General features: G+C 44.3%; 1 protein-coding gene across 2 annotated transcripts in view; it reads left to right on the top strand.

Annotated features, from left to right (window-relative positions):
* TBX5 (T-box transcription factor 5) overlaps positions 1–13060 on the top strand; it is a 54072-nt gene that overhangs the window by 22501 nt on the left and 18511 nt on the right. For both annotated transcript variants that reach the window (XM_063593702.1, XM_003832427.6), the window contains exon 7: positions 64–155. In XM_063593702.1, coding sequence (XP_063449772.1) covers positions 64–155 — 92 coding nt within the window. The remainder of the gene's footprint in view (positions 1–63; positions 156–13060) is intronic.

Below are 13060 nucleotides of genomic sequence, written 5' to 3'. Positions count from 1 at the left end.
CCTGAGGTGGTCTTGCAGCAATCAAGTGAAAACCAGCTTGCTCTCTCTTCCTCTTTCCTTCAGATCACGCAATTAAAGATTGAGAATAATCCCTTCGCCAAAGGATTTCGGGGCAGTGATGACATGGAGCTGCACAGAATGTCAAGAATGCAAAGGTAGGAAAGTGGATTCCTCAACTTTCTCCTCCCCACATACCCCTCAAATTACCCAGGTAAGCCAGCAGCAACCCAGCACCTCCCTCCACCAGCCTTCCTGCCCGTAGAATGCCAGGCACATGGAAATGGGGAGAATGAGCCCCCTCTGTCCCATTTTCTGATAACCTTCACATGTGGTTGGCGCCATTGGGCAACCTGGAGAATACATTTTCTAGTGGAGAGAAGGTACAAAGAGTTCAGCATTCTCCATTCTCCCAGGGAACAAAAGGCACAGCTTTCTCTTCTTTCTCTGCTGTCTCTCTCCCTGTAGGGAAACCCTTTCTCTTTTTCTTCCCATAAGTCACAGCCGATGAATGCTTTTTTTTTTTTTTTTTGGCAACAGCTCTTGGTAAATGAAAGAGAAGTTAATGACTTGATTTCCTGAGGGTGAAATACAGACAAACTTGACACCATGTGGTGTCCAGGGCACTGGAGGATTGGAAGCTGGTGCTAAAAATTGCTCGGTATTTTTACATATCCTGTGGTCATAGTTGCTGATATGATGAATAGAACGGGCTGTAGCAAATGTACATAGTGGGAATTTGGTCTGATTTGAAAGGATTGTACAAGCATTGCCAATTTTGTGGAACATTCTCTCTACCTCTTGATGTGCTTCCAAAATAACTTACCATATGGCAAGCGAATTAGAAATACATCTTGATCCCTCTGACCAAGAAGGTTTGTGTGTGTGTTGTGTGTGTGTGTGTGTGTGTGTGTGTGTGTGTGTTTTCTTTTTTTCTGTTTGGTGGGTTTAGTGTTTCAAAATAAAATGAGATCCTTTTGGATGTTTTCCTTATCCTTTCTGGAAGATGTGAAAAGGGAGAGTCAGGCAGATAGACAGATATATTCATTCAAAGAAAGATAAGAGACCTAAGAACATAAAGGGAGAAAGACCTTAGATCTGTGGTTTTAATATTAGGTTTAGAAATACATGCAATGGAAAAATTGTTTTTAGATAGCGGGCTTATCAGGTCAAATTTTGCAAGCTTTTTAAAAAATAATGCTAGCCCAGGTGGCATGTTCCTGCAGCCCCAGCTACTCAGAAGGCCAAGGCAGGAGGATTTCTTGAACCCAGGAATTCGAGGCTGTAGTGAGCTATGATCACACTACTGCACTGCAGTTGGGACAACATAGCAAGACCCTGTCTCCAAATATTAAAAAAAACAAGAGAATGACCCTGTTTCCAAACATTAAAAAAAAAAAGGAGTGTGGTACATCTGTGCGCACATTCCTGTTTTCATAAATTGGTTTCCTTCAAGATTGTGGACTCACAAGGTACTTTTTGTGGCTAAAATGGGCAAGTTCTGAGTTTGTTATTTAAAATTTATTTTTGGTTTTAAGCATCTACATTTTGAAATTGATTGGGCCATAGGGTCAGTGGAAAAGATGACAACAAATATCATGTTTTAGCTGAAAGAGGTTCAATAATTCACGGCCCTGGGCTCAGAGTGCCAACTTTCTGTTCCTATCCCATTCTGATGGTGATTTGCCGTTAAGGTGGCTTAGTCATTGCCACACAAGGTCACCTCTCAGTCCTACAGGCAAAGTTCCTGCTGTGCAGGTGGGAGCTGAAGGGAGATCACCCATTCCCACCTGCAATCAAAGGGTTTCATCATCTCTTACTTCTTCCCTCCTTTTTACAAGGTCAAGGGCAGGGGGTGAATAATAGATTTAAGGTGTGTTGAATCATCCCTTCAAACTTTACCAGTTACCACCTCCTACTGATTATACCTTCCAGCATAACTCGGAATTCAGCCCCCTTCTGCCAGGGTGCTAATTCTAGCCGCCACCAGCCTCCTAACTGATTGAGACCCAAATTCAGTTCTGGTCTCCTCCAGGGACTTTCTTTAGGCAGCCACCAAAGAGATCTTTGTAAAACACAAATCAGGCAAGTTCTCTTTGCAGTGGAGAACATGTCCAAGTCTCCTGTTGCCATCACTATAAGGTTTGGACTCTTTTGCCTGGTTAGCCATGACCTTCCCATCTGGCCTGGCCACCCCCCTAGGTTTGTCCTTCACCAGTGTCCCCCTAATATGTGTCAATCATGCTAAAGGAAAGGCTTCAAACCTGTGTTCTTTCCTTTATTTTTGGCCCTTCGAACACACATTTCGTCTGTGTCAAACTCTTTTCCCTCCTTCTCACCAGGCCATCTCCCAACCATCACTGGGTCTCCTTGTAGCTTTTCCTTCCTTCAAGAAGCTTTCCCTGGCCATAGACTGTGTGGTCAGCCCATGTCTCCCCCAGGACCCCTCCTGGGAATCAGCCCCTCAAACGTTACCAGTTGCCCTCCAGGCTTTTCTGTGTCCGACCCAGGACTGGAGCTTTGGAAGATGATTGGACAGATGACAGCCAGCTATGAAAGTAGAGACAGGTGGGCATGTGCAGGTGTGTGAGAGCTCAGATGTCAGATGTCAGTCATCAAGGGAGTCTTTTCTAAAAGCTCTTTTTTTTTTTTTTTTTGGAGACAGGGTCTCACTCTGTTGCTCAGGCTAGAGTGCAGTGGCACGATCTCAGGTCACTGCAGCCCCGACATCCACAGGCTCAGATGATCCTCCCACCTCCCAAGTACCTGGGACTGCAGGCATGCACTGCCATACCCAACTAAATTTGTATGTTTTTATTTTATTATTATTACTTTTTTGAGGCGGAGTCTCCCTCTGTCATCCAGGTTGGAGTGCAGTGGCACGATCTCCGCTCACTGCAACCTTGGCCTCCTGGGTTCAAGAGAGTCTCCTCCCTCAGCCTCCTGAGTAGCTGGAATTACAGGCGTTCACCACCACGCCTGGCTAATTTTCGTGTTTTAGTAGAGACGGAGTTCACCATGTTGGCCAGGCTGGTCTCAAACTCCTGACCTCAGGCAATCCACCCGCCTTGGCCTCCCAAAGTGCTGGGATTACAGGCGTGAGCCACCACGCCTAGCCTAAATTTGTATTTTTTGTAGAGACAGGGTTTCACCATGCTGCCTAGGCTGGCCTAGAATCCCTGGACTCAAGTGATCTACCTGCCTCAGGCTCCCAAAGTGCTGGGATTACAGACATTACCCACAGCCCCTGGCCAACTCTCCTAAAGTTCTAAACACATGTTCATTTGTTTGTGTACTTATTTATTGATTGATTGATTGATTGAGACAGGGCCTCGCTCTGTTGCCCAGGCTGGAGGGCAGTGGTGCGATCATGACTCACTGCAGCCTCAACCTTCCAGGCTCAGGTGGTCTTCTGGCTTCAGCCTCCCAAGGAGCTGGGTGTCCAGGCACACGCCACCGCATCCAGCTAATTTTTGTATTTTTGTAGAGGCAGGATCTCCCCAGGTTGCCCAGGCTGGTCACACAACTGTTTATATATTTAGGCAGATGACTATTCTTTGGCCTGAATTGGCTGTCCTAACCGTCTGTCAAGGTATTGCAGATTGCTTGAGGCCTGGACTAGGTGTCCTTAATGGGTAGGAACTTTGCAGATGGAATGGAGGAAAAGTGTGGCTAGTCATTGGTAGAAAGTCAGTAATTGACATGTTGAGTCAAACCTCTCAGCCTAAGAGCCATGTGTGTCTTTGTGGCCATGTTAGCAGTTGCCCTGGAAACCAGAGGGCTGAACTAACCACTGATGAAGTTGGGGGAGTAGATGAGGTCATTGGCCAAGGTCTCTGGACATGTCCTTGGGGAAGGAGAAAGAGTGAAGAAGAGTGGTTCCCACAGAAGGCTTTGGAGTCAGACAAACCTGGGGTCAATTCTTGTTCTACATTTATCAGTATGAGCCCTGGGGTAAGTGATTTAACCTCATGGAACCTCAGTATTCTCATCTGCAGGAGGGGCATAGATAAGTATAGCCTCTACTTTCTAGGGTTCCTGTAAAAATTATATGAGCAAATGCCTATAGAGTGCTTGATTCCTAGTCTATATGTTCAGTAAAATTTAACTAATTTGGGGGAAAGCTCCCCAGTACTCCCAATTTTGCCCTTGTTCAGAATTTATTTTGGGTCATTCTCCCAACCCCCAGGTTGCAGTCAGTAGTGACAAGTGGGGAATATGGCTCTCCAGAGTCAGCCTTGATAACAGCCAGGCAGGAACGGCAGGCTCACTGCTAATCTTGTAATTCTGTTTCCTGTCCCCTACACACCCGGTGACAGCTGGCTATGGGAGAAAAGCAGGAGGGATGAAATATCCTCTAATTCCAACAATTGGTAGAAGGGAGTGAGGTGGGATTACAGAGAGTTAAGCATTACCTTGCACTTATTCCACAGAAATAACTTTTGGATTTGCTTGGCAAATGTCTGGCTGTTCCCCCATCTACCTCTTGGCCCAACTCCCTGTGTTTGGAAAACGCAGATGATGTCTTCTTTATTTTCCAACATTTTTTAATGGTTTCTAGTTACAGGAGCAATCACTGCTTATTATAAAAATTTGGGAGCTATGTGAAAGCACAAAGCATAAAGTCATTTAAACATCCTGTCTCAAGCAGACCAATTAAAGGGTGTGCCAAGTTTATTTAGAAAGGTTAATCAATCTGTGACTTAAAAAAAATGTAATCCTAAAAACTAATATTTCCCCAAATTGAAGAACCCTTAGATTGGTGACAAAGGAGTTTTTTTTTTTTTTTAATAAGAACTATTTATTTATTTATTTAGGACAGGGTCTTTCCCTGCCATCCAGGCTGGCATGAAGTGGCACAATCATAGCTCACTGCAGCCTCGAACTCCTGAGCTCCAGCAATCCTCCTGCCTTAGTGTCTGAAGTAGCTGGACTACAGGTGCATACCACCATGCCCAGCTAATTTTTTGTAGCGACGGAATCTCACTATGTTGCCCAGGTTGGTTTCAAACTCCTGGTCTCAAGCAATCCTCATGTCCTGGCTTTCTAAATCATGGGAATTACAGGTTTTAGATAGTGCACAGACCCATGGACACATCAGTCCTGTGATTTCATAGATGTTATTGCTCAGAATGAGACTGAGTTCTAAGAAAGGAAGAAAAGAAGGAAGCAAGGAAGGGAGGGGAGTTAAGGCTGATTAAAGAGGAAATATTAACTGAATAGCAGAACGGCTCGTATCAAGGTTTGGGGAACATTGTCAAGATAATATGCAAACCACAGAAATTTGAGAAACACGCATAAAAGCTCAACCACCTACAAAGAAAGGCTTGAGAGTGCCATTGCTGTTTGAAACCATCTAGGCCCTGGTTTTTTATAGAACAACTCTTTCTTTGGACTTTGCTTCAGTCTTCAAGACGTATTCAAACAAGTTCTGAACTTCCTAGGAGCCAAAGGGGCTGGAGCTGGGACTGGGGCAGAGTAGGCTTTATGGAGAGGGTAAAAGTAGACCTCGTAGAGAGAATGGGACCTGAATCTGTTGGGAAGAAGGGTTTTCTGGGCTGAAGCAAGGAAGAAGTGGGCAAGGGTCTAAAAGTCTAGGGGGCTGGAGTAGGGGTCAGATTCTGAAGATCTCTGAAAGCCAGCTGGAGTGACTCTATGGCAGGTATGAGGAGAGCTGCTCCTAGAAGCGTGGAATTGTAGAGATAGAAGGGATTCCAGGAGACAGCATCTGATCCACTTGCTCTCTTTTGCAGAATGGGAAACTGAGGCCCAGAGACTCATTTACTTATTCAGCTTTTGATCCGTTGATTTGTTTATGCAACTAAAACATTTGTTAAGTGTTTGCTGTATGCCAAGCACTAGGCATACAAGGATGAATCAACGCACAGGGGGCCAGGGTCCATGGATGGAAACAGGCCCAGGAGCTGGGGTCCAGGCTGCCGCGCTGAGCAGCTCCAGGGCTTTTCTACTCGACCGAGGAGTGTCTGTTTCCTCATCTGTAAAAAGGAAATCATTACAGAGCCTACCTCCAGGCCTGTTGCAAGGATGAAATGAGGTAACGTGTGTGTACTGATTATTATTGCTGCATAACAAATGACTCCCAAGCTTAAGCTGGGCTGGCTGGGACACCCTGGCTTCCAAACTATCCCATCTGTTCTCTGTGTGTGATGTTAAATCCAGGCCAGCCAAAGTGGCTCACCTGAGACAACTTTCCCCAACAACACATTGGGAGTCTTCTAGCAGAGGAAGGAAGTATACACTTCCACAAAGAGCTCCCAGACCATCAAAGTCCCCAAGTTCCCTACAGTTGCAATCTGCTAGCCCCCAGTAATGTCCCATAAATGCTGCTTGTGGTGAAAAGACCAGGCCTTTGCTGGTCGCCGTTGTGTGCAAGGGGAAGCAGGAAGCACCAGGGAGGCACTTTTATTTTGTCTGTGATTGGTGGGTCATGCTATTTGGAAGGACTCAGCTGTGCAGTTCTTGCTGACCATCAGATGGTGGCTGGGCTACCGGTATCGGAAGGCAGGTCAGGCAGGATGTCTAGCTTGGCACACTCCTGTGACCCACAGTTGATGCTGCTTTTGGATGGGACGTCAGCTGTTGTCCACTGAAAAAACAGAATGTGGCCTCTCTAGCTTGGCAGACTCAGGGTGTTCAGACTTTCTCACGGAAGTGGAAGCCACCTGGTCCTTGCTGACTGCACCTTGGATGTCAGGTAGTGTCACTTCTGCTGCATTCTTTTGGTTGAATGTGACTCACTCAGGTGGGTTCAGATTCAGGGAGTTTGAGACCAGCTTGGACAACATGGTGAAACCCCGTCTCTACTAAAAATACAAAAAATTAGCTGGGTGTGGTGGCACTCACCTGTAATCCCAGCTACTTGGGATTCTGAGGTGGGAGGATTGCTTGAACCCCAGAGGTAGAGGTTGCAGTGAGCCCAGATCGTGCCACTGCACTCCAGCCTGGGCAACAAGAGTGAAACTCCATCTCGAAAAAAACAAAACAAAACAAACAAAACAAAACAGAAAACAGGTTCAAGAAGGGAGGACAAGTTCTCTCTTCTACCTAGAAGGAGTGTCAAGGAATTCGTCGACGTGTTTTAAAACTGCCTCAGCAGGCATGGAAGCACACAGCACAGTGTCTGGCCCAGAGGGACGCTCGATCGCTGGTAGGTGTTAAGACACGGTCCATGTTCTGTTGAAGCCAGATGCCAGGTTGACTTGCCCAAGGTCACACAGTTTGGATGAAGGGGCCTGCCTGGCTGCAAGCTTGCTTTCTTCAGGATGGAGAGAACCCCCTTTCCACTAAACTGGGCTTCTGCTCATCTTCTTGTAACCATAAACCCCAGAATATGAACAAGCAATAGCAAAGTCCTTCATCTCGGTATTTCTTAGCTCATCTCACACAGAATGACCATGAGCAATGACTGGTCTTCTCACCATAAGAAGTATTTATGGAGCATTATCAGGGGCTAAGTAGATGATGGATTGGGGGACTTGGTTGGCCTCAGAGTTCTTCATGGAAGAAATGAAGCTCCCTTTACTTCCTTGCTCTCTTAGTGTGCTGCAGACGGCATCAGGGGCGTGGTCCCTGAACCTAAGGGGTACCTTGAGGCTCTACTTTTGGTGACTGGGATCCAAGCCACCCAACCAGAGAGTGGATGGGAAAGTTTGGAGTCCAGGATGTCTCAGCCAGACTGAAGCCCACCCATGACTCAGCTCCAGTTTGATTATTGAAAGGACTCTACACAGCCACATTGGGAACTGACCAACCTCACCGGCCTCTGTGGGTGCTTATTTTTACCCTCTCTACCTTGTTCCTGTAGGGTAGGGCTTCTGAAAATGGGTGCAAGACTCCTTTTGAAAATCTAGTTAAAGCAAGAGACCCTCTGAAAGACTCACAATATATGAATAGAGAAAAAAACTCGCTAGGTGTGGTGGCTCATGTGTGTAATCTCAGCACTTTGGGAGGCTGAGACAGGAGGAGAATTGCTTGAGATCAGGAGTTTGAGACCAGCCAGAGCAACATAGGAAGATCCTGTCTCTAAAAAAAAAGAAAAAGATTAAAGAAAAAAAAGATTAACTGGACATGATAGCATGTGTCTATAGTTGCAGTTACTCTGGAGGCTGAGACAGGAGGATTGCTTGAGCCCAGGAGTTTGAGGCTGCAGTGAGCTGTGATTATGCCACTGCATTCCAGCCTGAGCAACAGAGCAAAATGCTGTCTCAATTAAAAAAATTCAATTTCAAGGGATGTATAAGGCCTGGGTCTCCTAAAAGGTTAAAATTCTTCTATTTGAACCTTCCCTCTTCTATTACTTCCTTCCTGATTTTAAATTAATTTTCAGCTCTTAACCTCAAATGATCATTTTTCAAACTGAAGGCTTAGCACTCTTGTGTTCTTGTGCTTGTGGTTAAAGGTAATCTGAATGCCCAATTAATGAGAAGTGGTTTTCGAGACAACGTTAGACAACCTTCTGGAGATGGCATTAACTCCCCTCTTAGGGTTGTAATTTACCTAGCCACATGGTTTCCTCCAGGGAAGCAGTGTATTTATGTAAAACAAGAGAGGGGTTGTGTCTGGGGAACTGAGCCAGCCTAAGTGAAGCTGTAAAATTGAGATGTTTTTCTGAAAGGATCTCATCTTGGGTCATGGTTATTTGTCAAGGCATGGATGCTCAGAACCCAACCCCGCCACATTCCCACTTTCTCACTCAGGTACCCCCACCCCCACCCAACCCATCCCCAGCATATCTGCTATTCAGGAACAGGGTTGGGAGAAACTCACTCACCCATCTGTGTTTTTCCTCATCTTTAATGAGGTATAATTGACAAAAAGTGTATATACTTAGGTTATACAACTTAATAGTTTAATATATGTAAATGTGAGATAATTACCATAATCAAGCTAATTAACATATTCAGCACCTCATATAGTTACCATTTTATTTTCTTGTGTATATATATATATTTTAATATATATATAAATATTTAAGATGTACCCTCTTAGTTAATTTTAAGTACACAATACTGTGCTCTTAACTGTATTCACATTGCTGTACGTTAGCTCTCCAGGAATTATGCCTCTTGAATAACTGAAACTTTGTACCCTTTGACCAATATCTCCCCATTGCCCTTCTCCCCAGCTCCTGGCAACCACCATTCTCCTCTCCACTGCTACAGGTTTGACTATTTTAGATTACACCTATAAGTGAGTCATGTCATGTTGATCTTTCTGTGTCCGGCTTGTTTCACTTAACAATGTCCTCCAGGTTCATTCATGTTGTCTCAAACGAGAGGATTTCCTTCTTTATTTTTAAGGCTGAATAGTATTCTAGTGTGTGTGTGTATATATATATACACACCACATTTTCTTTATCCATTCATCCACTCATGGATACTCAGGCTGATTCCATATGTTGGCTCTTTTGAATCGTGCTGCAATGATCATGGGAGTGTAGATATCTCTTTAAGATACTGATTTCATTTCCTTTGGGTGTATATCTAGAAGAGGGATATACATATATCCCTGGGTCATATGAGAGTTCTATTTTTCTGTTATTTATATATTGTTTTGTTTTGAGACAAGGTCTTACTCTGTTGCCCAGGCTGGAGTGCAGTATCATGATCAGGGCTCATTACAGCTTCCACTTCCTGGGTTCAAGCAATCCTCCCACCTCAGCCATCCAAGTAGCTGGGACTACAGGCACGTGCCACCATGCCTTGTTAACGTTTTTCAATTTCAGTAGAGACAAGACCTTGCTATGTTGCTCAGGCTAGTCTTGAACTCCTGAGCTCAAGTGATCCTCCTGCCTCGGCCTCCCAAAGTGCTGGGATGACAGAACGTGGGCCACTGCACCTGGCTGATAGTTCTATTTTTAATTTTTTTGGGAACCTCCATACTGTGTTCCATGGTGGCCGCACCAACTTGCATTCCCACCAGCAGTGTGCAAGGATTCCTTTTTCTCCACATCCTTGCCAACATTTGTTATCTTTTGTCTTTTTGAGAATAGCCATCCTAACAGGTGTAAGGTGATATATCTCATGTGGCTTTGATTTGTATTTCCTCAATGAGTAATGAAGTTGTACATTTTTATTATACCTCTTATTTATTTGTATGTCTTCTTTTGAGAAATGTCTATTCAGGTCTTTTGCCCATTTTTTAATGGGATTTTTTTCACCACTATTGAGTTGTATGTATCATTCATCCACAATTGAGCAGTGTTTCTCAAACTTTTGGTAGACATCACAATTACCTGGGGGGCTTGTTAAAAAAGATTTCTAGGTCTCACTCTCAGAGGTTTGAGTCAGTGGCTTCAGGGATGGGTCGGAAACTGCCCTTCAACAGTTTTCTCCAGTGGCTCTGATGGAGGTGTCCCCTGGTCACACTTGGGTAATCCCTTGGTTCTAGAGAATGAGTGAGCACTAGAGAATGCAGATGAACACGTGATTGTATTTCTGCAAACAAAGCCCATGTATGGGCCATTTTACACAAAAGGCAACCCTTTACTTAGTACTCAACTCACAATGAACGTTAGAATTACCTGTAGTCCTCCCCTCAGTGTTCTATTATGAAAAATCGAAGGCATGTGAGAAACATGGAAGAATTGTACGATGAGTGCCCATGTACTCACTGCTTAGAGTCCACAATTAAAATTTTGCTATATATTTGCTCTACCACATATCCCTCCATCCACTCACCTATCCATCCATTCATCTAGCCATCCTTCCATCCCTCTCTCCCTCCCTCCTTCTTGATGCATTTCAAATTAAATTGCAGACATGAGTACATTTTACCCCAAACACTACAGTGTGCACATCATTAACTAGGACTCAATTTTTGTTCACACTCCTTTATTTTAGGTTGAATTTATATAGGGTGAAATGTACAAATCTTAAGTACACCTATCACTGTTTGGCACATGCACATACCTGTGAAACCCAAGCCCCTATCAAAATATAGAACATTCCCATCACCCCAGAAAATTCTCTCATTTCCTGCCCCCTTGTCACTCCCTGCCTCCTTCTCTTCACCAGAGGCAATCAATGTCCTGACTTTTTTCACTATAGGTTAGTTTTGTCTGTTATAGAATTTCATATAAGTAGGATCATCCAGTGTGTACTCTTTGTGGAAGACTTCTTTCTCCTGGGAAGCTTTTAAAAACTCCCAGTGTCCATGCTGTTCCCCAGAACAATAACATCAAATTCCCTGGGGGTGAGTTTGGGTGTCAATATATATATTTTTAATTTCCCAGGTGATTATGGTATGCAGCCAAGCTTGAAACCAACTCCCCTAGAGGAAGTTTCTCGTCTTTGTCCATCCCCACCCTAAGCCGTGTCCCCCAATCACCCAACTCCACTAATTAACATCCTCACATTAAAATTTTGTTTTCCAAGAGACCTGCTACCTTGTAGTTGTTCTGAACAGGGAATGAGGCAGACTTTTATATTAGCACAGAAAACATTTAGCATTCCTTCAGAAATAGTTGCTTTGGGTGACTTTGCCAAGGTCATCCTCGGAAGCGAAGGTCACCAGGAAGTCCTTGGCTTACTTCTGGATCATCAGTGGCCTCCACATGATTTTCCCCAGAACAAAGGATGCCCCAAGGCAATCCCTTTGGTACAGAAAGCAGTTTGAGAAAGCTGTAGCATTCCAGCTTCCAGAAGGATTGAGGCCTTGGAGGACTCCTTCTCACCACCCTACCCCTGTTCCAAAATCATGTAAAAGAAAAGACTAAACCTAAGTCATAGTTAAGCTGGTTTAAATGGTTAGTTTACAAGACTGGACTAAAATATTGGCTGTTCAATTCAGTACTAGACTATTTGATGAATTATTACCGTAAATTCATTAAAAGTTTAGCTTGAGGCTGGGTGCGGTGGCTCATGCCTATAATCCTAGCACTTTGGGAGGCCGAGGTGGGCGGATCACAAGGTCAGGAGTTTGAGACCAGCCTGGCCAACATGGTGAAACCCCGCCTCTTCTAAAAATACAAAAATTAGCTGGGCATGGTGGTGGGTGCTTGCAGTCCCAGCTACTTGGGAGGCTGAGGCAGGAGAATCGCTTGAACCTGGGAGGCAGAGGTTGCAGTGAGCTGAGATTGCACCATTGCACTCCAGCCTGGGCGACAGAGCGAGACTGTCTCAAAAACAAACACAAACAAACAAACTTTAGCTTGAATTGTCCTTTTATGTCTGTAGTTTTACAAAGTTTAGCTTGAATTGTCCTTTGTTGTCTGTAGTTTTACATCTGGCTTTTACCCGCAGAATCCACACCTGCCCTATGAGATAGGCCTCTTGTTCTCCGTTATGCAAACAGGGAAACTGAGACAAAGGGTAATGTCATGAATTGCCCAGGACTTTTCTCCATGATTTCTGAACCATCTCTATAGTTTGAGTCAAAACCGTTTTTTGAATCACAGACCCTTTTTGAGTAGCCAATACAAATGTGAACCTCTTCCTAGTAAAAATGATCAGCTCTAAATATTTGACATTTTTGGGTATTCATACCCATTTGAAGCCCTTGCTGGGTAAGAACCTCTGCTCCAAAATATAATAATGTATATTTACAAAATAGTGTTTATTGAGCAATGTGTCCCCAGTGTGTGTGTGTGTGTGTGTGTGTGTGTGTGTGTGTGTATATGTATATATATTCGCTAAGCCTTTCCATGCATCATTTCATTTTATAACCCCAAAGAGGTGGCTATTTTATTATCCCCATTTTATAGACAGAAGATTGAGGCTTGGGTAAAGGAAGAAACTAGCCAGCAACGTAGTGGTCTAGTTCGTGGCTGGATACTGAAGGAAGGCACATTCACCTGGCCTGACTTCGGAGCCTGAGCTTGATGCTACCACTCTGATACTATATTATCTACAGATTTAACAAGTGGGACCCAAGGCCCCAAACCAAAATTTTTACAAGTGGTGGGTACTTAAGGCCAGGGAGAGAAGTGCCTTTGAGTTTCTTGGCACCCCTCAAATCATATAGCCATGGTTGAGTCAACAATGGGAAATTTAGGCCTTACAAGGTGGCTCATGCCTATTATCCCAGTGCTTTGGGAGGCAGA

Source organism: Pan paniscus, chromosome 10 (assembly GCF_029289425.2).
Source record: "Pan paniscus chromosome 10, NHGRI_mPanPan1-v2.0_pri, whole genome shotgun sequence".
In the NCBI taxonomy this organism is placed as follows: domain Eukaryota; kingdom Metazoa; phylum Chordata; class Mammalia; order Primates; family Hominidae; genus Pan; species Pan paniscus.
This window is presented reverse-complemented; position numbering and strand designations above follow the sequence as displayed.